At 45.6% G+C, this 20,992-nt stretch overlaps 9 protein-coding genes across 9 annotated transcripts; 5 read left to right on the forward strand and 4 right to left on the reverse strand.

Moving 5' to 3' along the window:
* Positions 1–970: 970 nt before the first annotated feature.
* On the forward strand, positions 971–2,865 carry V865_000024 (uncharacterized protein; the record flags this gene model as incomplete). The annotated part of the gene is made up of 4 exons (XM_066223856.1): positions 971–1,127; positions 1,226–2,151; positions 2,231–2,392; positions 2,485–2,865. The coding sequence occupies 4 exons, from the start codon at positions 971–973 to the stop codon at positions 2,863–2,865; spliced, it is 1,626 nt and encodes a 541-aa protein (XP_066079953.1).
* Positions 2,866–3,102: 237 nt separating this feature from the next.
* On the reverse strand, positions 3,103–4,665 carry V865_000025 (uncharacterized protein; the record flags this gene model as incomplete). The annotated part of the gene is made up of 5 exons (XM_066223857.1): positions 3,103–3,711; positions 3,773–3,841; positions 3,991–4,215; positions 4,278–4,564; positions 4,620–4,665. 5 exons carry the CDS (start codon positions 4,663–4,665, stop codon positions 3,103–3,105), a joined length of 1,236 nt encoding a protein of 411 aa, XP_066079954.1.
* Positions 4,666–4,877: 212 nt separating this feature from the next.
* Positions 4,878–6,626, forward strand: V865_000026 (uncharacterized protein; the record flags this gene model as incomplete). Its single annotated transcript, XM_066223858.1, has 8 exons — positions 4,878–5,024; positions 5,092–5,223; positions 5,351–5,539; positions 5,594–5,635; positions 5,775–5,898; positions 5,979–6,164; positions 6,294–6,418; positions 6,513–6,626. The coding sequence occupies 8 exons, from the start codon at positions 4,878–4,880 to the stop codon at positions 6,624–6,626; spliced, it is 1,059 nt and encodes a 352-aa protein (XP_066079955.1).
* A 234-nt stretch (positions 6,627–6,860) lies between these two features.
* V865_000027 (uncharacterized protein) lies at positions 6,861–10,015 on the reverse strand (the record flags this gene model as incomplete). Its single annotated transcript, XM_066223859.1, has 10 exons — positions 6,861–7,589; positions 7,670–7,944; positions 8,002–8,228; positions 8,295–8,384; positions 8,448–8,557; positions 8,645–8,877; positions 8,944–9,044; positions 9,126–9,602; positions 9,664–9,782; positions 9,842–10,015. 10 exons carry the CDS (start codon positions 10,013–10,015, stop codon positions 6,861–6,863), a joined length of 2,535 nt encoding a protein of 844 aa, XP_066079956.1.
* A 549-nt stretch (positions 10,016–10,564) lies between these two features.
* V865_000028 (uncharacterized protein) lies at positions 10,565–12,104 on the forward strand (the record flags this gene model as incomplete). The annotated part of the gene is made up of 5 exons (XM_066223860.1): positions 10,565–10,595; positions 10,673–10,977; positions 11,041–11,419; positions 11,563–11,929; positions 12,014–12,104. 5 exons carry the CDS (start codon positions 10,565–10,567, stop codon positions 12,102–12,104), a joined length of 1,173 nt encoding a protein of 390 aa, XP_066079957.1.
* A 1,006-nt stretch (positions 12,105–13,110) lies between these two features.
* Positions 13,111–15,043, forward strand: V865_000029 (uncharacterized protein; the record flags this gene model as incomplete). The annotated part of the gene is made up of 6 exons (XM_066223861.1): positions 13,111–13,361; positions 13,477–13,649; positions 13,716–13,812; positions 13,874–14,057; positions 14,133–14,378; positions 14,456–15,043. The coding sequence occupies 6 exons, from the start codon at positions 13,111–13,113 to the stop codon at positions 15,041–15,043; spliced, it is 1,539 nt and encodes a 512-aa protein (XP_066079958.1).
* Positions 15,044–15,404: 361 nt separating this feature from the next.
* Positions 15,405–17,252, reverse strand: V865_000030 (uncharacterized protein; the record flags this gene model as incomplete). The annotated part of the gene is made up of 2 exons (XM_066223862.1): positions 15,405–16,711; positions 16,778–17,252. The coding sequence occupies 2 exons, from the start codon at positions 17,250–17,252 to the stop codon at positions 15,405–15,407; spliced, it is 1,782 nt and encodes a 593-aa protein (XP_066079959.1).
* A 499-nt stretch (positions 17,253–17,751) lies between these two features.
* V865_000031 (uncharacterized protein) lies at positions 17,752–19,159 on the forward strand (the record flags this gene model as incomplete). The annotated part of the gene is made up of 3 exons (XM_066223863.1): positions 17,752–17,818; positions 17,988–18,706; positions 19,004–19,159. 3 exons carry the CDS (start codon positions 17,752–17,754, stop codon positions 19,157–19,159), a joined length of 942 nt encoding a protein of 313 aa, XP_066079960.1.
* Positions 19,160–19,578: 419 nt separating this feature from the next.
* V865_000032 (uncharacterized protein) lies at positions 19,579–20,804 on the reverse strand (the record flags this gene model as incomplete). The annotated part of the gene is made up of 5 exons (XM_066223864.1): positions 19,579–19,654; positions 19,803–19,954; positions 20,101–20,198; positions 20,430–20,635; positions 20,728–20,804. The coding sequence occupies 5 exons, from the start codon at positions 20,802–20,804 to the stop codon at positions 19,579–19,581; spliced, it is 609 nt and encodes a 202-aa protein (XP_066079961.1).
* Positions 20,805–20,992: the final 188 nt, after the last annotated feature.

Below are 20,992 nucleotides of genomic sequence, written 5' to 3' on the forward strand. Positions count from 1 at the left end.
GGAAGGAAAAATGAGAGATATCAAGGTTGGTGGGGATCTTCTATTTATTCATTTGTGGACAGATAATCCGTTATCTTTTCCCATGTCCGGATAGTCTCACACATCGAGGAGTGAGTGAGACCTTATCTCTCCTCACTACGTTGATCTTTTTCGGTACGATCCAGTCCTGAGGGGTGGATGGGAATGTCAAACGGATGATGGTCGTATATCTGAAACTGAACGGTGATAGGGTGATTCAATGATGGACTTGACACTCACATTCAATTCAGGACACATATCGCATCTCATTCAGGTTCAGGCTGTTACGTTGTACCTCTGGGTACAGGGCCTGAGGAGAAGCGAGACGAGTTACGAAGCCACGAGTACTATCAATTTGGGAATTACCCGACTCATCTTTCGAACGATTCGCTCGTGTCCCTCCGCTATTCCCCCTTTGGAGATTGAATTGTGACTCGGTCAATGACTCGGTATTCTGGCTCGACTAGCTCGACCACTTCATCTGTTTAGATTGAAAGAGCTCCTAATCAACCGATGATATAGACTCACTCTCGGTGTCTTTTCAGTTTTTGAGCTATCAAGCTGCTCCATTAGGTCGGTGTACTGGGCTATCTTTGGAATTCGCTGAGCCGATGCTTGACGAATGATGGGACGGTTCAAACGGGCGAGAGATGAGGGGGGCCAGGGTCGGACATCTGCGAATCCGGGACGATCCTGTTGTTGAAACAATCATTACAGAACGAGTGATAGCTCACTTGACTGGGCGCCCTCTCAACGAACAGAAGTGCAATATCAACTGTGGGGATATCACAGTCTGTTTATCAAGCTATAAGGCAGAAGGACCTGAGGACCTGCCTTACAGAACATCTGTCGAGTAAGCTATCTCTCTTCAGTTGTCATCGTCATCATCTTCAGTTCAAGGTTACTCGCCCATCTCAATCACCTTTCCTAATCAGCAACAGCACTCAGCAATATGCCCTCAGCCGACTTACCTCCAACTACAACCATCGCCCACGATGATATGACGGGTGATCAACTGGCTTTGCCTACCTGTGAACGGGTCTCGACGGAAACCAAATTTGGGAAAGTAGAAGGAGGAAGGACCAAAAACGGATGTCAGGTGTTTCTGAGTGAGTACCACCTCTGCATCATCTTTTACCTGGAGAACAGTAAAAGAGCAGGATTGAAACAAAGAAAATTGTCAATTTTGCTAATACTCTGTCGTTAGACGTACCCTACGGAATCGATGTTCCCCGTTGGACTGATCCGCAACCCCTTCCATCGACTTTTAAATACCCTTCCACACCTCTCATCTACGACTCCAAGTACTGTGCTCAGCCTGAACGAACATACTCCCAGACCAATGCTATACGTGATCGACTAGGTCTCGGTTCACCCTCAGAGAATCCTTTCTTTGCCGATATATACATTCCATCCGACTATCCCCTCTCGCCTCGTCCCGAAGGAACCCCCCTCTTACCAGTCAAAGTGTTCATCCACGGTGGGTTTCTGCAGTACGGTTCTACCTCGGGACACCATTACAATCAACAATTCTTCCCTGCCGAGCATTACAACGAGATCCGAGTCTTGTTAGGACACAGGGTATCCGTATTGGGATTCTTGGGATGCGACACACCGAAGATATCAGGTAATTTTGGTTTTAAAGATTGTTGGTTGGGCTTAGAATGGGTTAGGGATAATATCGAGTCGTTCGGTGGTGATCCATCTCAGATCCATCTCAGTGGATTGAGTGGTGGCGGTCATGTGGTACATCAATTGATTCACCAAGCTGCAAGATTAGCGCCTGCCAAAGCACCTTTTGTCACTGCTCATCTACAATCCAACGCTATCCTCGCCAGCCCCGTTACTCCTGCTACGCGAAACATCCAATTTGCGGCGTTATGTAAGGCTATTGGTATTGACCCAGGCACACCCGATGTACTGGAAAGACTGAGAGATACGAACGAGTTCCCCACGGACAAATTGATCAAAGCGGTACAAAACATGGGCGAGCTATGTACATTCAGAGGAGTTGTTGGCGATGATGGATGGGTGAGAGCGGATCAAGTGGAGTTCCAACGTAATGGTGGATTTGCTCAAGGATTGAGAGAAGCTGGAGTGAGGTGTATCATCACTGGTGATGTGAGGGACGAGGTGGGTTCATTGAAATCAATCCGTTATTTCTATCAGTATTTGAGTTATAACTGATCGGATGATCGATTGCCATGTTTAGGACTTCTTCTACAAGGGTGTTCATTTCTCAAAGACCAAGGCAGACTTGGTACCGAATATCGCAAGGTATTATCCTTACGAGCAGAGTGAAAGATTCTTGGCTTCCTACGGTGAATTGTCGGATGATGCATCTGTTGAAGAGATCAACACATTGTTAGGACGAGTGAGTGTGACACACATCCTTCCACATCGATCCGTCGCTCCTCGTAAACACCCCAAGTCAAACATATTCACTGATATGGATCACTTGAACAGATCCTTGCAGATGGCCAAGTGCACTTACCCGTCCGGATGCTCCAAACCGACTTGGCCAGACACTCATTCCCTGTGGTTCGTTACGCCATTGAATCTGTACCTGTAGCATACGGTACCAACGGGAAAGCTTCGCATGGTACGGACTTGGCGGTTCACCAGTTGAGATTGAGCATGATGACTCCCCAAGAGACCTTGGCGGCCTTGCAGTTCAACAAAGCTCTTTGGAACGAGGTCAACAAAGCTGTAGGAGGTGATGGATCAGACTTTCAGCAGAAAGATGATGAGGAAATGCTGACATTGGATAAGAATGGGGTAACGCAGTGGAGGAAGGACTGGAGATGGCCTCAATTGAGAAACGCAGAAAGGGTATTCAGGGCTTAGGATTTTGGACTTTGGACTTGGGACTTTGATAGGTATTGTAGACAGGCAGACACGTTAGATGTCGTAGATATATAGATGCATTTATGGTTACGGTTAGGTATGCGATGCGAATGCTATGGTCAAAGTGATGTGAGGTAGGTTTTATATGCTATGCTAGTTCTTGCATGAAATCCATCCTCTTTGTTTCCTCGATTCTCCCCTTATCCCGGCTGTCTCTAAGAGTTTCTACACGCTACCCTATCCTACTAATCCGATTTCACCTTCGATCCACCAATTATCAGCTTCCCATCCTACCCCTCTGACTCTCAACCATTTCTTCTTATTTTGATCCTTCCCTGCTTCTATATCCTTCAATTGTTTATCTAATTCATCCTGACCAGTTCCATCTGACAGCACTATAAATCCATCTTCTTCAGCTGATTGTATGACCATTTCCCGTAGTTCTCCTTGAACGAACAAGTGATAGTAACGATGATAGACCTTAGCTTCTGCCTTTTCTTCAGTTTGGGATGCCTTGAGGTCATCGTCTTTTGGTTCTCCGGAGGAAGGTGACTTAGGTCCAGGTGCTGGCGGTGGTTTAGAATATACCCAAGGTACCAGCAGATCCTGTATTTTCTCTTCCACCTCTTCTACTGGATCTTTCGCTTCAGTCTCCGTGTTCTTCGGTGCCGACTCGGTTGTCAGACCGGGATGGGAAGTACTGGGGATAGGTGTAGATCCCGGTGAAGAGTTGGTCAGAGTGCCCATCTTCCGTTTTGATAGTGTCCCTTGCTCGTATGCCCATACGTAGATCATGAATTTTGAGTACGAAGGTTGGGAAGATAGTTTGAGTGGACGTATGAGAGACTGTAAGAGAAATGATAAGTTGCTCGTTATATGAGGTCGATGTACGGAAACGGAGACTCACCTTGACAGCATGTCGTCGCCTTTCAGGAGTTGATAGATGATGTATAGCAGCTATGGAGATGGCAAAATCCTATGTGTACGAAACACATGGGTACGTCAGTTGATGCGATCGTAAACATAGATTCAATTCATACGACACAATGGATCCGGGTCTTCGCTGGGCGTTGCTTCTTGAAATGTTATATTGAGTTGTATGGGATATGAACAAGATCAACTCACAAATACCCCTCTTCTCCATCCGTTGAATCCGAGATCTGCTCTAACACATTCTCCACCATTCTCATTCCTCGCAATCTCCAACAGACCCGAACTTCTATCCAGAGCGATCATCTCTAATCTAGCATCTCGGGAAGAAGGCAGGTACTTCCCGTTGCCTGCTCCAGAGTCTAATCCGATTGAATTGGGTGGGAGAGAGTGTAGGAATTTCTGGATGAACGGCCATGGCTGGCGGTAGAGAAAAGTGAGATCAGCTGTTGAGACAGAGATATGGTCATGCACTCACTCACCTTATGCCTAGTCTGTGAGAAATGACCTGCGATAGCTTCATATACTTCATGAACATTCTTCTGCTCTTCCTCAGCTGGTCTATCGAATGGCCCCACCGGCACAGGTTTCGGTTTTGGCTTGGGCTCGGTTTTAGGTGGTTGGGGCTTAGGTATCTTCACCTTCCTAGTCTTGACCTTGGTCGGTTTTGTGGTACTATCGGGAAGGGGAGATGACATGGGTGTCAAGGTTGATGGACCTGCTTGAGGTTCAGCGGTGATTTCGGAAGGGGTCGATGAATCCGTTGGAGCTGTTTTCCTCTGGGTCAGCTAATCTCAGACCGGACCTTCGATGCGGGTAAGCACGAGCACGGGGACATGCTCGGACAGCGGTCAAGTACGCACTGGTCATGGTGTGAGTATGTATCGATGTTGCTGAGAGGGAGATGAGAAGATGACCTGATGAAACAGAGTAAAATGGATCCGAATGTTGAAATCGCAAAATTAGATGAGATGACCGAATTACCGCAACGAACACTGAAACTGCACTCACTATACACAGATAACATCCACCCCTCCCTCCCTCCCTCCCTCTTTCTTTCTTATGCATGAACAACTAATATCATGAGTACTGCTCAGCTCGTATCTGCACTCACAGATATATATCGCGATCATCCACTCTTGATACACTCAATTTTGGCCGCGTTACTAGGTTATATCGTGTTTGGGATGGGTTGGTTCACTAGGTCAGATTATCAGCCAAAAGGCAAGGTAAGTGTAAACAATCATGACAAGGACAGGGAAGCTGTACTTTCGTCTTACGGCTGATTATCCATAGCACTGCTATGTCACGGGAGGTACTCAAGGTCTAGGTAAAGCTCTGGCCGAGAGCTTGGTCAGACAAGGTGCACATGTCACGGTGGTAGCGAGAGATGTGGTCAAGGGCGAGAAGACCTTGGCTGACCTCAAGGTGAGTTGGGTTGACTGTTCACGACGTGCTTAATTCCTATAAAAACGTCACACTATCTCAATGTCCATGGGAAGATGTTGATCGTCTTGCTATTCGAAGCCATCATGCTGATCCTATCGTTTATCAGGCCATCGCACAACCTCACCAGATCATTCAATTCATCTCAGCCGACTTGACAGATGCCAAATCATCTCAAGAAGCTTTGATAAAAGCATCCGAACCATTCGATGGGAAATGTCCAGATTACCTGTACCTGTGTGCGGGTTTCTCTAGACCTAAATATATGATGGACAGTTCGTTGGAGGAATTTAAAGCTGTACGTTCTAGATTATATCGTTGTCCTGTTTCATCCGCTGATGCGTGTCAATAGGGTTTTGATGGTGTCTACTGGGTATCCGCTTATACTGCTCAAGTGAGTGCTCATCATTTGTATGCATGACTCAAGTATCTCTTGACTCTCTTAGTCCTTCTTAACACTCTCAATGGTATCTGCTCAACTAACCCTCTAAGTATCGGGTAACTGACTTTGTATAATTTCCCCATCACACCAGGCTGCCGTCAAAACGATGATCCGACAACGTCGAACGGGCAGGATAGTGTTTGTGTCTTCATTCCTGGGATATACATCGTTTGCAGGATACACAAATTATTCACCTGGGAAATACGCTTTAAGGGGTGAGTGTCCACGTACTGCTAGTACAATCTAACTGCCGATTGTCATTGCTGATATAATCGTCGTATACCTTTTCGTGCAGGCTTGTCCGACTCTCTTCGTTCGGAAATGCTCATACACGGTATCAAAATTCACATCTTCATGCCGTGCGGTATAGTGGGTCCAGGACATGATGCTGAGAATGCTGAAAAACCAGCTATCACGTTCAAGATTGAGGAGAACGACACTGCTATTCAGCCTGCCGAGTCTGCCAAGGCATTAGAGCGAGGTGAGTGAGAGTGAACATGCCTTTTGTCGATACAATAGCACAATAGGCCGGGAGTGCACGATAAATGATTTCTCTGTCACCGCCTTCTACATTGCCAAGGATAGCTGACATTGACAACTTGTCACTTAGGTCTGAGGAAAGGCTACTACTCAATTACGGATAATATCGTAGCTGATTTCGCACGATTGCGATCCGACGGTGGTGTTCCAGGGAACAACTTCTTCGCGGATCTCTTCTACCTTATCGTTAGCTCTGTAAGTCTTCTTCGATATATTCACATCAGCCATTCAGTCGATGAATCTCATCAACGAATTTTCTAAGCTGATTTGATTGGTTTTTCGTCAATAGTACGGCTTCCCATTCTGGCGAATGACCGCCGATAGAGATGTAAGAAATGGTAGACAGGCAGTCTTGGATGATTACGAAGCTAGAGGAGTGTATGATACACCCAAGACCAAATGATCAGGGTCACTTTATACACATCCCGTCATTTCCTCAGTCCGTGACATGAGACTACCATATGCAGATCTTCTCATCGCTAAGAGGGTACAAAGAAGAATTACAAATTGCAACTCGATTTTAAATGAGCAAGATCATCTATACAACAGTTACATACATATCAATAGTTCCTCTCCCTTCTCAATCCCCTTTCCCCCATTCCATTCGATATTTACTTCATCACCGGTATACCAACAATCAGACAACATGACTAAAAGCCATTCCACCTGTGCTCATGCCCATTCCCGGTCCCATATGACCGCCAATCCCTCCACCGCTACCATAAGGCATCTCGAGTGGCAATGGATGATGCGTGTTAGCATATGAATTCAAGTTACCACCGTGATTTGGACCTGGTTGGTTGTTGTGTGTGAAGCCCATCTGATTCGCTCCTCCGTGACCATTCACAAGAGTATGCGCATGAGCGTTACCGAACATTCCTATCAGATCGTTGTTGTTGCTGGTACTGTTATGGTCCCACGTGGTGCCCAGATTCTGACTCTGTCCAAGTTGATTATTGTTTGTACCTATCGTTGCGTCCAGACCTAATCCTACCCAAGGGAAATCACCGAGGAAGAAATCAAGTTCATTGCCGATCACCGTCGTGAGGGCAGGATCAACCGGCATGGTGGTAGTGACATTCTGCAAGAGCGGGTCTATGATCGGATTGTAGGTAGGGACATTGGTGAGGGGTGGCAAAGGGGCATCGGAAGATGTGACTGATAGTGGTGGTCCAGATGGAATAGGGGTAGTAGTCGGCGGAGGGAGTAATTGGCATAATCGACGAAGATACCATGCGTGTAAAGTGGGTGAATCGGACGGATAGGCAGAAGCGGCATCCAGGGCATCAGCTACTTTGGTGATGAGTCGTCGACAGTGCTCGATCTCCGGAGCTTCGAACTTGTATGGATGTTGACCTCGACAGAGCTGCAAGAAGAGGTGAATTAGCCCTTGTTATAATTTGATGTTGTTGGGTGATGTTATAGTACTGGTAAACATTAACTCACGGTGGAGAGCAAAGTCGCAGCGTACAATGCAAAATGCAGGAACGTGTCGGAAGCAAAAGTCAATTGCGTCTTATCCAGCGTTTCCATCCTCAACAAGACAGTCGTCGCGGCGTTCAAGCAATGGTTGAACGCTGGTATGGACGAAGGTGAACCGACATCGATGTGATCCTGTGGCAGAAGGCGAAGCGTCTGATTGACGATGAGGAGATTCAAATTGAGTCGAAGGGCTGCGGTCCAGACTCGTGGTTTGTTGATATTGTTCGATGTACCGCCAACTACCACAGAATCATGTCAGAAGTTTGTAACATGCAAAAGAGGAATACAATGCTCACCATCGATAATATCTCTTATCCAAGCCTCACAGCTTATATCCCAATCCTGATTCATCGTCCTCGTCAACATACTGAGCGATAGAGCACTCGCATAAGTAGGTTCGTTTGGTATGCAACCAACGAGGAGATCGCGATATTTCAGGAATTTTCGACGGAGTTCTACGGAGCATACCAACTGAGTGTCTCTGAGGACGGTGTCCGGTCTTGCCCTTTTCAACCAGTGATGCCTGCAATAATTCAAAGCATCTCATCAGCAACGATCAGAGGTATGTACGACGATCCAAAGGACTCACGCGGTTGCAACCAAGGGATCCGATTGCGAGATCAACATGGGCTGTTGAAACTGCATATTGAAAATGGAATTGGCAATGAAGAGACATAACCTGAGCAAATTTGGGTTATATCCGGATCAATCTTGCATTCCCGACGCGAATACTTTTACTCACCAGATTCGTTGCTTCATGCGTGCTCTTCGGTGATCCTCCTCATTCATTCGACTCATCTCAGCTACGGACGGGATTCTTCCCAGATCCAGCTCTCGGCCAGCGAGGATAGCCTACGACGATGCTAATCATCAGCTTCGACGGATATAGAAGACCTTACCCAGCAAGAGACTACGATGTGATATCGATGAAAAGCTTACTCGGTTCATATGATAACCCGCTTTATCGTCATCAGGCTCCTTGTTGATCGTCAGAATCACCATAGCTCTGATGACGTCGATACTTGTAATAGCCTCTGCGAAAGTCCAAGTCATGTGGTCCCTTGCAAGGACCAAGATCTGCTGATGTACCGATTGAGCTGATTCGGGTGACATATTGGGTCCATCCGTTGTATTAGGTGATAACGATGAAAGATACCGGGAGGTTACGCACACTTGGGTCCGAGATAAAACTGTGTAAGCAGGGGGTTAGATGTAGGAAGGTGGATGATTGGACTCACAGATTGCGGTATATAGGAATGGTGACTGTTCTCTCACGACGTCGTGGGTGTGTATGGCTGGATCGAGCATTGGTAATGGTCCATTGTGATGAGTCATGAAACTGAAGAAGGGAGTGGTATAATTAGTATCTTACCCCGCAGTGAATTGTCAAGTTGACGACAGATGGTGATCTACCACTCACAGATGGAACAAAGCTCTTGCTTCAACTTCATCCACAAATCCAGCTCTTATCGGATCATCTACCAATTCTGGACCCCTTGTTGGCGTTTTACCTTTATTTGCGCTTTTCTTACCCGTCGAATCACCGAGTCTGGCAGAGTTGTCCGCAGCTTGATCTGCACCATTATCACCCTCATCGCTTGATACATCGTCTGAGCTCTCCTCTCCCACCATATGCCTCAATGACATGATACCCTTTGAAGGTCGGAATTCATCTTCTATCCTCGCGTGATGGCTCGATCGCGAGTGAGAGTGCGTATCAGGTTCATTGGAGATGAATGGGAATCGAGGATCACCAAATGAATGAGGATGATTGTCCTCTTGTTTGGGTAATTTCGATTTGGGATTTGAGCTAGGTAGAGTGATAGAGGAAGAGGATCGTGCAGGGATGGAATTGGGCTGATCTTCAGAAACTGTTGTACCGGCAAGTAAAGGGAGTCTATCATGGAAATCAGATATTCAGTAGGATACTAGTACTGCGCTGTCACTGTAACACTCACGGTCTCTTCCTTTTCCTACCTCTATTATGTTTTGCAAATTCGCAACTGAGGTTCATCCTCTCGCATCTTGAACAGGGGAAGAGATGTTGGGGATCATCGGGATGAGGATGACATCGGATCTGTAGTGGTTTCAGCGAGTGACATTCACATGGACAGACAGTACCAGTGATGGATTCACCTTGTGTCTTCTACATTCGTTACACGCTTCTCTGCCTCTATCCACTTTACCCAATCTCCTCTTAGGGGTATCGTTGTCTTCGTCATTCTGATAATCCTGTTGTTGATGATGTTGTTCTTGTTCTTGTTGCTGATGATCCTGATCTTGACTCGGATACGGTCTCTTACTTGTCATATCGGCTGTTATATGACGATTATGGTTATGGTTGTGGTCGTATTGGTGTGAGTGGGGGTGGTGCATGGTTATCTGCTCTGGTGATATAAGAGGTACTCGTAATAGACCGATCTAGACGACACCCACTGGCAAGAAGAGCGAATGAGAGGAGGGAGGAGGACAGGGAAGGAGGAGGTAACATCGGTCACTTTTTCAATGGGAAAGGAGGGTTACGTAACCACACGACAACCCTACGAGTGTATCCCTTAGCTTGTACAAAAGGTTCGATCCCCTGAGGGGGGAAAGGGATGTGTGTTTTATGTCCACGTCATGATGCTGTTGGATGGGATGCACAAGTTACCGGGATATCCGACTTTGACTCGGTCTATCAATATCAACATGTACAGATAGAGATAGAGATAGAGATAGAGAGAGATAACATCGAGTCAAGAGTATCAGTACCTCCAGTCTATATCACCCACCTCCTAGCCCCTTCCTCCCCTCCCTCGCATCTTCCATATCCCACCTCAGAATCAGAACCGAATCCACCAAGCTTCGACAATCGCAACAATGTACGACGCTGTAGTCATCGGATCAGGAGGTGAGTCCTGCAGTCTAGCACTGAGTATCTTGATCTCTAAGCACTGACTAACTTCTCGTTGTTCTGTATCATCTCAGTCGTCGGACTATCCATCGCTCTCGAACTTCATAATCGAGGAATCAAAGTAGCCGTGGTAGCAAGGGACATAGCGGACGATTCCAACAGTATAGGTTTCGCTAGTCCATGGGCAGGATGTAATTGGTATTCATTTGCCAATGGTCGATCGGATCCAGCGTCGGATTGGGATGAGATCACTTATAAAGGGTTGGAAAAAGTAGCCAAGGAAAGACCTGATCTCTGTGAGAAGATACCAGTGTGGGATGTTTATAGTAGAAAGAAAAAGGAGGAAGAGAAACCGTGGTATAAGGATTTGGTAACTGACGTGAGTCATCGTATATCTCTACTATAGGCTACAACTCACTTTCCATTGTATGATATGTAACAGTATAGAGACCTCGAAGCCACGCCCTCAAATCCTCTACCGGGTGGTAAACCATACGCAACCAATTTCAAGACATGGTGTCTGCACGCACCGAATTACACTCGATATCTAGGCGACAAACTTCGTTCATCTGGTGTACCCCTTATCCGACATCGACTTTCATCTCTTGACGAGGCCTATAATCTCCCTTCGACCGGTAGAGTCAACTTGGTCATCAATGCCACAGGTCTAGGAGCTAGGTCGTTAATTGGTGTGGAAGATGATAAAGTGTATCCTGCACGAGGTCAGACGGTGTTAGTTAAAGCTCCTTGGGTCAAGGAACAGATATTTCACGTCGAAGGGTTCTTTGCCAGTAAGGGTCAGGAAGGTGATGAGACTGCTAGTGAGTGGTGTAATATTCTCTCGAGATTGGTCGTAATCACTACCACTTGGATCCCCGTTATTTCATTTGCTACATTGTCTTGCATTCGCACCATACACTACGAGGATCATGCTGATGTACCCGCTGTGTTATTTTCACCGCAGAAGCACCACCTCAAGCAGCGTATATTATCCCCCGTCCCGGACCAGAAGGCCATGTCGTCTTAGGTGGTCATTACAGGGTGGGCGACTGGTCTACCTGCGCAGATCTCAAGGAGGCCGAACGAATCTTGAAAGACTGTTATAACCTTTGTCCGAGACTAGCTGGACCCAACGGTCATTCGTGGAGGGACATCGAAGTGATAGCTCATAATGTCGGATTAAGACCTGCTAGAGAAGGTGGAGCAAGGGTCGAATTGGAACATCGACAGATTGGTAAAAAAGGTTTCACCTCCATCAATCCAACGACGGTAAATGATGATATGGGAAGGAAAGTCGCGGTTGTTCATGCTTATGGTGTGGGCGGTGCTGGGTAAGTGATGTACACTTCCACTTGTCCAAGGATGGTGTGGAAATGGGATAGGAGCTGACTTGGTTTTGTGTGATGAACAAATAGATTCCAGAATTCAATGGGTCTAGCTGTTAAAGTGTCAGACCTCGCTGTTGGATATCTCAAGAGCTCTTCATCTAATAGAGCTAGATTGTAGTGATATAGTAGATCTTGTGATTGTGATATAGAAATCATCATTATTTCAATTCTTTTTGTATATATCGTTCATTCTGGGATTCATGTAGATCATATCGTACATATAGTGGGATACCGGTCGGTTCAGACATTGATAGGCTCGGCTATTCACTTCGGGATGCATAGATAAAGTGCTTACTACAAGTAGACTGAAGTGGTTAGACCAAGTGCAGACTCAATTCACCATTTACCTGTTGGTCACTCGCTTACTTATGCCTAAACGGACGATGGGTAAGAGATGGCATCGGCATTCTTACGATTCCATCACCCCATTCACTTCGCAGACCCGTTATATACCGATCCAAGCCGTGCTGTCTGGAAGTACTTCGGAGAAGTGAAGCGCTACAAAAGACAAATGTGCTTAAATTGAATCAGGAAAGAGACAAGGGAACAGGGGAACATGTTTACACATCTGTGTCAAAAGGTATTTTTAACCAATCATACCTTGTCGATAAAAAGCTACGGTGGGAGGACTCATACGTCATTCAGGGTTGCGGCAATATAGTTTGGAGAGTGGGGGAACAACAGCACCAACGGAACCGCCGGTAACAAGCCTCAAAACGTAGGGAAACGTAGGGTTACGTTACCCTATTTCTTTCTGGGTGTGCACATGGCTCCTTATGGGTGAAAGTGGGGGAATCGGGAGGGAAGGGTGGGGATAGCGGAGAAGGGTGAAGGGTGAATGAATGATAACGATTAAATTGTAACGAAGAGAGAGGTTAAGCTGGATGAGAAACCCCGCCATTTACCTGGAGAATGCGATGGGGGATACTCGTAATCCAACCACCTATCTATATAAATAGATTGGAAGAGTCAAGAGGTTGATACTGTATCTTTTCTTCTCGTCCACTTTGTCCTTATTGACGGTCGCTCTGGATTCTATTATTTTTGTTCATTGTTGCTATTCAATCTGTAAATTTCCATTCATTGTACAAATCGACTCGCCTTATCTCTGAGTGTATTTCGAGATGTCATCCGCAACAGAAAACTACGACCCAACAGCCAAAGACCTCAAGCCTGCTACCCAGCAATTCGAGGTGATTGACCCAGACGCGGAGGAACCGCTCAAACCTCACGATGAGGTTGATCGACACTTGGCTGTGAAATGTCCCGATTCGATCAAGGATTTATCTTTCGAAGAATTGAAGGTGTTAGATAAGAAGATCACAAAGAAGATTGATATTTTGATGATGCCTGTTTTGATGGCTTTGTATATCTTGTAAGTCATCACAATTTACCGTAACAGCAATATGATGGTTTTGGATTTCGCGTTCACGACGATGTGATTGTTGATATGGTTTGCTGACATGATTTGTATGTATGTTCGCTTGTAGGAACTACCTCGATAGACAAAATATAAGTTCAGCGAAAATAGCAGGAATAACCGATGATCTCAACATGACCACCTCTCAATACAACACGGCTGTAGCGGTTTTGTTCGCTGGATACGTCTCGTTGCAGATCCCATCGAATATGTTGATTGCCAAAATTTCTTATCCTGGTATATGTGAGTGTCTTTTAGGAGCTCTCGCATATAGTGTGTGCACATACTGATTGGACCCATATGACGTAGATATCTGTATCATGTGTGGTATCTGGGGTGCTATATCAGCTTCTACCGGTGCTGTTCACTCGTTTGCTGGTCTGGCCGTCTGCAGAACCATTTTAGGGTGAGTACATACTTTCTAACTCATGTCGACAAATGCTGATTGACGCTTTACCTTCTGATAGTTTCGCAGAAGCTGCTTTCCTGCCTGGAGCCATCTTCCTGGTTTCATGCTTTTACACCAAATCGCAAATGGCTCTTCGATCTGCCCTCTTCTACGCGGGTAGTCAACTTGGTAATGCCTTTGGTGGACTGTTCGCCTTGGCTATCTTGGAGCTCGACGGTGCTCATGGATTGGAAGGTTGGAGGGTGAGTCCGGTTCTTCGTTCATGTTTATTTTCGCTTAATCAGTGGGTTTTGACTGATCTTGGTTATCATGAACAGTGGCTGTTCATCGTAGAGGGAGTAATGACAGTAGGATTCGCGGCTATATTCGCTACGTTCATACCCAACACTCCCGAGACCGTACGATGGGTCACACCTCAAGAGAGAGATAGGCTGGTGTACAGATTACAAATGGACAGATCATCAAAGGACGCCACAGACGAAGTTACAGTCGGAGCAGCTTTTAAGATGGCCGTTACTGATCCCAAAACTTGGTTCCTCTGTGCGGTCTTACAATTGGATTTTGTAAGTTGTCCACAAGATTGCAAGATCAACGTGATAGATATTGACGAGTTCCTTCTTTTTTTGCTGGTTTTTGATAGATCGCTGCATCAGTTACGAATTTCTTCCCCGTCGTAGTCAACGGTCTAGGATTCAACCGAACTATCACTCTCGCCATCACCTGTCCACCCTACCTCATCTGCTGTTTCGTAATTGTCATCAACGGTTGGCACTCAGACAAGAAGAACGAACGTACTCTTCACGTTATCATTCCCATATGCTTCGTCGTGATCGGTAATATCATTGCTGTATCAACCACAAACACTGCAGCACGATACGTAGCGATGTGTTTACTACCTTCTGGCTTCTATTCCGCTTCGACCGTCATTTTATCATGGATCAGTTCATCAATGACTGGACCAGCTATCAAACGAGCCATCGTCTACGCTCTCATCAATGCTCTCTGTAACACACCCAATATCTGGACTTCGTACCTCTATTATAACTCACCGAGATACGTCACTGCATTTGCGGTAGACCTGGCCGCTGCTATTGGTGCGATCTTCATGGCTGCGTTTACGTATAGGTATTTGAGAAATCAAAATAGGAAGATTGAAAGAGGGGAGGATATGGGTAAACATGGTCCAACGAGTTTACAGATTGAAACCGGATTTAAGTATCAACTGTAAGGGAAAAGGGAAGATCTTGGAGGTCATCTGGAATGAAATGGAAAAGGTAGAGAGGGTCACTCAGATTATATATAGTTCAGTTGCAACTCTTGGTTATTTGTATCAGCAAGCTCGAGTTCATATCAAATAATAAGGCATGAGGATGGGTCGATATGTCAATGCAAATGCAATATTGATACATATAAGATATACACTATGCCTGTCATCGATGACACAATGCTATATGCTGACCAAACACCAATATCACAATTCCTTTCTAATGCTAATTGAGCGAGAGAAGAATCGCTATGGTTTGTCGTGAAAGTAAATTTGTTTCCTACGTGATCTCAGATGGAATCATACCATTTTCTATCGACTTCGCCTATTGATCTCCATCTTTCAAAAACACATCCCTCTGTTCTTTCATCCACTGCTTGACCATGTTCACCCCTTTCGAATCACCCAGGTTCTTCATGGATCTAATCATGTTCTTACCAAATGGACGAACAATCTGTTCGTATTCCTTCATATTCTCTGGATTTGCAGATCTATCGGATAAATGCGATGAAGAATGGGTGAATCGGGTAGAGGGGTGATCCGTATATATGTTCTCGACGTGAGGAGTAGTAGGTTTGATGCTGATGCTTCGAGTCCGAGTCGATACGATAATCCTGCTTAACAGCTCGAACAGCCCTCTTAATTCCTTTACACCCAAACTACCTTTATCGCTCGATTGTTTTCTAGCAAATTTGATATTCCCATATCTATCTTTATACTCTCTATATTGTACCTCTTTTTCTTCATTATGAGACGATGGGGACGGTATCATAGACCTTAACCAGCATCCAATGATCAGATTCCCAGTCCTACGATCAGGTTTGAACCCCCTCGTTCTCTCTAGCTTGTCGATCGTGCTCAACAACTTACGGAGTTGATTCAGGTTGGTCGAGGCATGTGGCCAGTCATTCAATTTTGGTCTTGAGGACGATGTGACACATCGAGTTGACTCCGATGAAAAGAATGTATTCTTAAGTTGAAATTCAAGATGAGCATTGTAGTATTCCGTCAGACGTTCTTCTTTGGTTGAATTGGAGGCTGGATTCGAGGAAGGTTCTGAAGGTGGTACGATAGGGATCTGCCAGTGATTTGGCGGTAGTCGTTCTTCTGATTTGTCCTTGGATTTGGGTTCGGAGTATAAGCGAAGTTTAGATATATGTCCCTTACCACTCCCATCTATATCTTTTCCTTCCTCCGAAGTGTCACTGGTAGACACCGATGAGTCCCGACTATTCTCCCACCCCCTCCTTAACCGCCTTGCTAATTTACCTGCACCCTTCTGCTCCAAGTGACCTGCTATGCCCAGTATGATTGAACGATCTGTCGCGTATTCTGGAGTTGAGAGGATATGGAATACTGTCAGTCGGAATAGACGAGCCGAGAGAAGTCGTTGGATTGTCGGAGGAAAAGAAGTGATGAGAGAATTGTTTTGAGTGGATGATAATAGATGTGAGGATGTCGTGGTCGATGAGAGAGGTGGCGTTATATCTGAGATGGATTCTTGTACGGTTGAGATTTTAGAACTGGTGTTCTGAGGTGGCTGTTGATATTGAGAGGATGACGATGAAGGCGTCAATTCCGGTGTCACTGAGACGTTGTCCCGCTGGATATATGTGTTAAAAGTAGACCCGTCTATGAAGAACATGTCAGCCATTCGTCCCTGATCATCTTCATTAAGCGAAAGGAGTAACCACTCACCTTCGAGAATGTCCTCTCGAGCCTTTCCCTTGCTGTTGCTCCCAACTTTGGGTCCACTTCCATTGCATCTATATGACTGCAAGATCCTCTCGAGTGCCCTGACGCTCGTCTGAGCTTGACTGGAGAGCTGATCTCCCTTGGTATGATCCTGGTGTGGAAGACCGAGGTAAGCTCTCGTCCGTCTCTGGGCAATGGTCTGTTTGTCGATGTTCGGTGGATCATGTCCTCTGACTTGCTGAAGGGTTGATATTGATCTGTTGTAGAAGGATGATGGCGTTGGGTGTTTGTTGACATCTTTGGCTGTGGAGCGTGAACGTATGAGGCGACATTGGCTTGATGTAGACTGATCGATCGCTGCCGCTGCCGCTGTGGTGTATTGGCGTGCAGAGAATGCAGAAGGGGAAGTGGAGGTAGAGAAGTAAGGAAGGAATATTGACCTAAAGACATAGGTTTTGAGGTTTGTTGGACACTGCATCCCATCCCGAGGGTATATAGCTCCTGCTTTTGATCTGATGAGCCAGGAGAAGGGGGATGGGAGTTGGTAAGTGTACGATGATATCGAGTCTATGAATATCTTGGTAGCAATGAAATGTCTGAAATATCTTTGATATCCTATCCTGTCTTCGCTGAAAAGACAGACGCCATGTGTCAAAGTGGGGGGTAGAGTGCCACACACATCTTGGGTCGATACACACTTGGCATATCGCCGCATAACTCCGCTTTTCAACATTTCCACGAAATTTCACTTTTGCATACTATGGCTACTATGGTAGTGCTCACCACCACCAATCCATCGTTCATCACCATACATACATCGTTTTCTCTCTCTCTCTCTCTCTCCTTCCTCATCCATAATCAACCAGATTAGTCTTTAAACATCCTTCTGACTCGCACAAGAGATCAATTGGCAGGCTAGTCATCACTTTTCAACCTCAACGACAACCAACCAAAAATCAACCACATAGATAGTCAAAATGGGTGCTACTCGAGCCAACAAGGAAATCTACTTTGAGAAGTTGAGAGCTCTTATTGAGCAATACCGTGAGTTGGTCCTTCGGCTATGTGGAATGATTCAGAACAGTATACATCAAGGGTGGTTTGTCATGGATAGCTGGGTATATGCTCAAATGACAGTTAGATAATTAGCATATTGGAGGGAATGTCATCTGTTAGCGAATGAATCCATGCTGATCAACCAATTACTATATAGCCTCAATCTTCGTTGTCAACATCGACAATGTTTCTTCTCAACAACTCCACATGATCCGACAATCTCTCCGAGGACGAGCTGTCGTCTTGATGGGAAAGAACACCATGGTCCGAAGAGCCATCCGAGGATTACTCGCTGAATTCCCTCAATTCGAAAAGCTCATGCCTTACATCAAAGGAAACGTCGGTTTCGTCTTCACCAGTGAAGATCTCAAGGAAATCCGAGAAGTCATCCTTGCCAACAAGGTCGCTGCTCCTGCCAGAGCCGGTGCCATCGCTCCCAACGACGTGTACGTCCCAGCCGGTAACACCGGTATGGAACCCGGAAAGACCTCTTTCTTCCAAGCTTTGGGTATCCCCACCAAGATCGCCAGAGGTACCATTGAAATCGTCAACGACGTTCAGGTCGTAGCTGCCGGTACCAAAGTTGGATCTTCCGAAACCGCCTTGTTGAACATGTTGAACATCTCTCCTTTCACCTACGGTTTGACCGTTGTTCAAGTTTACGACAACGGTGCTGTCTTCGCTTCCTCCGTTTTGGACATTGAGGAGAAGACCCTCATCGACGGTTTCGTATCTGGTATCAAGACCATCGCCGCCATCTCCCTCGCTACCAACTACCCCACCATCGCCTCCGTCATGCACTCCTTGGTCAACTCCTACAAGAACATCCTCAACGTCTCGCTCGCTACCGACTACGAGTTCGAGGGTTCTGCTAAGGTGAGTCGGATCCTTTCGTTCCGTACCATGACTTGTCGAACTCTCCTCTATCATTCTCCATCTTTCATCGCATTCACATTGACACGATGTAACGTAAATTTTCTCAATCCACTGGAGATTTCCTAGACTTGATCATTCTTCCATCTGGCTTAATCGCGGATGATTGAATGACAAGTCGACGATGGACTCAACATTATCGCTTTATCTTCTGACACTCACTTTTCAGTCCTGTTTTTGATCGTATGATCTATTTTGCTACATGGACATGTTCGCTGACTGTATTTACCAATTATACAGATCAAGGAATACCTTGCCAACCCCGAAGCCTTCGCTGCTGCTGCCCCTGCCGCCGCTGCCACCGAGTCAGCCGCTGCTGAAGCCGCTCCTGCCGCCGCCAAGGAAGAGGAGAAGGAGGAATCCGACGATGACATGGGTTTCGGTCTTTTCGACTAAGCGATTCTGCCCTCGGGAATTGGTTCGAACGATCATGATTTGTTGATTTACTCTTTGACATCTCAATTTGCATCAAGTAAATAGTTCTTTGTTGGATGATTTTGCTTTTGTATTTTTTGGATCGTAAAGATAGATGCATCTCATCTTTGACTAGCACTCACTCATTCCACTGCACTTGCACACCGAAGCTCAAAGTATGATCTTGTTGATGAGTTGATTCTAACCATCTTAACTTGGTGACTTGAACCAACATTCATCGTTAAATATGTCTATCACTCAGAGATACATAACATGTACATATATATATATATATATCCTTGGCGTTATTGTCATCACGAAATCCAATAAAATGTTAATAAACGATCATATTGCTAACGCATGACATCCACGAATCTCCATATTCCTCTCCAGACTTTCCTTCAAACATTATAAGCCTGTCTCCTATCCGCTCTATACATATAATTGCCCTGATAGGCTGGACCACCAATGGCAGCGCTACGATATAGAAGGACACGGGAATACCAAAAAAACCAGGATCAGCAACGCCACTTGGATCGATAACGAACGATACTACTATACAATAATTCACTTTACACAAGAGAATGGTATATATTGTAACAATGATGAACAATGATTGACTTACCCTAAGAAAGCACTTATCGCACCTACTAAACCCAACCACAATGCTGCACCGTATTTCGCTCTGATACCTTCGTCGTTATACTTTCTTCGAGCAATTACGAATAAAGATAAAGCGAAACTTTCGGCGAGGATGGCCATGAGCGAGCCGAGGAGCTGATGAAGACCAGGATCGTCAGTGACATGATCTCTCAGTCAGATTTCCATAGACTCGAGATGGAGATTTCGGGTCGACAAGACACTCTGAGATTCTTACAGTATCGCAGATGGTTTCATCAGAGGATTACCTCTTACCCACTTACAGCTGTCGTCCTGAAATACACCGGGTTCCACATGAATTTACCTACTCTCAATAAACTGAGGATCAAGGTTATCCAAGCTAGGAGCATGAAAAGTGCAGCTGCGTGAGATAATCATGGAATGAAAGCAATCAGCTCTCTCGTCTCTACTCCTGTGAGAATCATTAGACCATTGTGACGAGTGATGGGGAATCTATTTGAATGTTTGCTTGATGAGACCGCAATCATCGTATCATCTCATATACATGATCATCTTCTCGCCTTCCATCACTTCATATGTAGCCATGTTTCACATCATTGAGAGGGCAAACCAGACCGAAAGCTAAGCTCACCCAATCCGAAGAGAATCATCGTCCTAGTCAACCACTCGGTAATCTCCCCTCCAGGTTTTCCATACCCCAATTGCGATCCTACACAATGCTCTGGTCCCGATATATCCGACGGGCAATATCCATAACTTCCAAAATACAATTCGGGTGTGGGGATCGTAAGGAAATAGATTGATTTGAGATATGGTGTGGAGAAGGTCACTAAGGTCCTACCTCACGCCGACAAATCAGCTTGACATTCTTCATGATGGCATGGACAATATATATCAAACAATACGATTGACAGATGATTGTCACTCACAATGAAACCCAGCTTATCGTACTGGCTAGTAAGCCTATCAATATATGTCCTTCTAGACAATCTCTCCACCTGAACATTGTGACTAAAAGGTTGGTTGATTTGCCACCGAACTCAGTCGAGTTGAATCGTCTTAGAGGTGAATAAGGTTTCGCACAACTCTCTTGATCAATTGGTACAACTTTGATTAAGAAAACAAAATCACTAAGCACTGACCTCGAGCGGGGAGCAAAACATGGATGATCAGAAGTCAGATACACAAAACATT

Source organism: Kwoniella europaea, chromosome 1 (assembly GCF_036810445.1).
Source record: "Kwoniella europaea PYCC6329 chromosome 1, complete sequence".
In the NCBI taxonomy this organism is placed as follows: domain Eukaryota; kingdom Fungi; phylum Basidiomycota; class Tremellomycetes; order Tremellales; family Cryptococcaceae; genus Kwoniella; species Kwoniella europaea.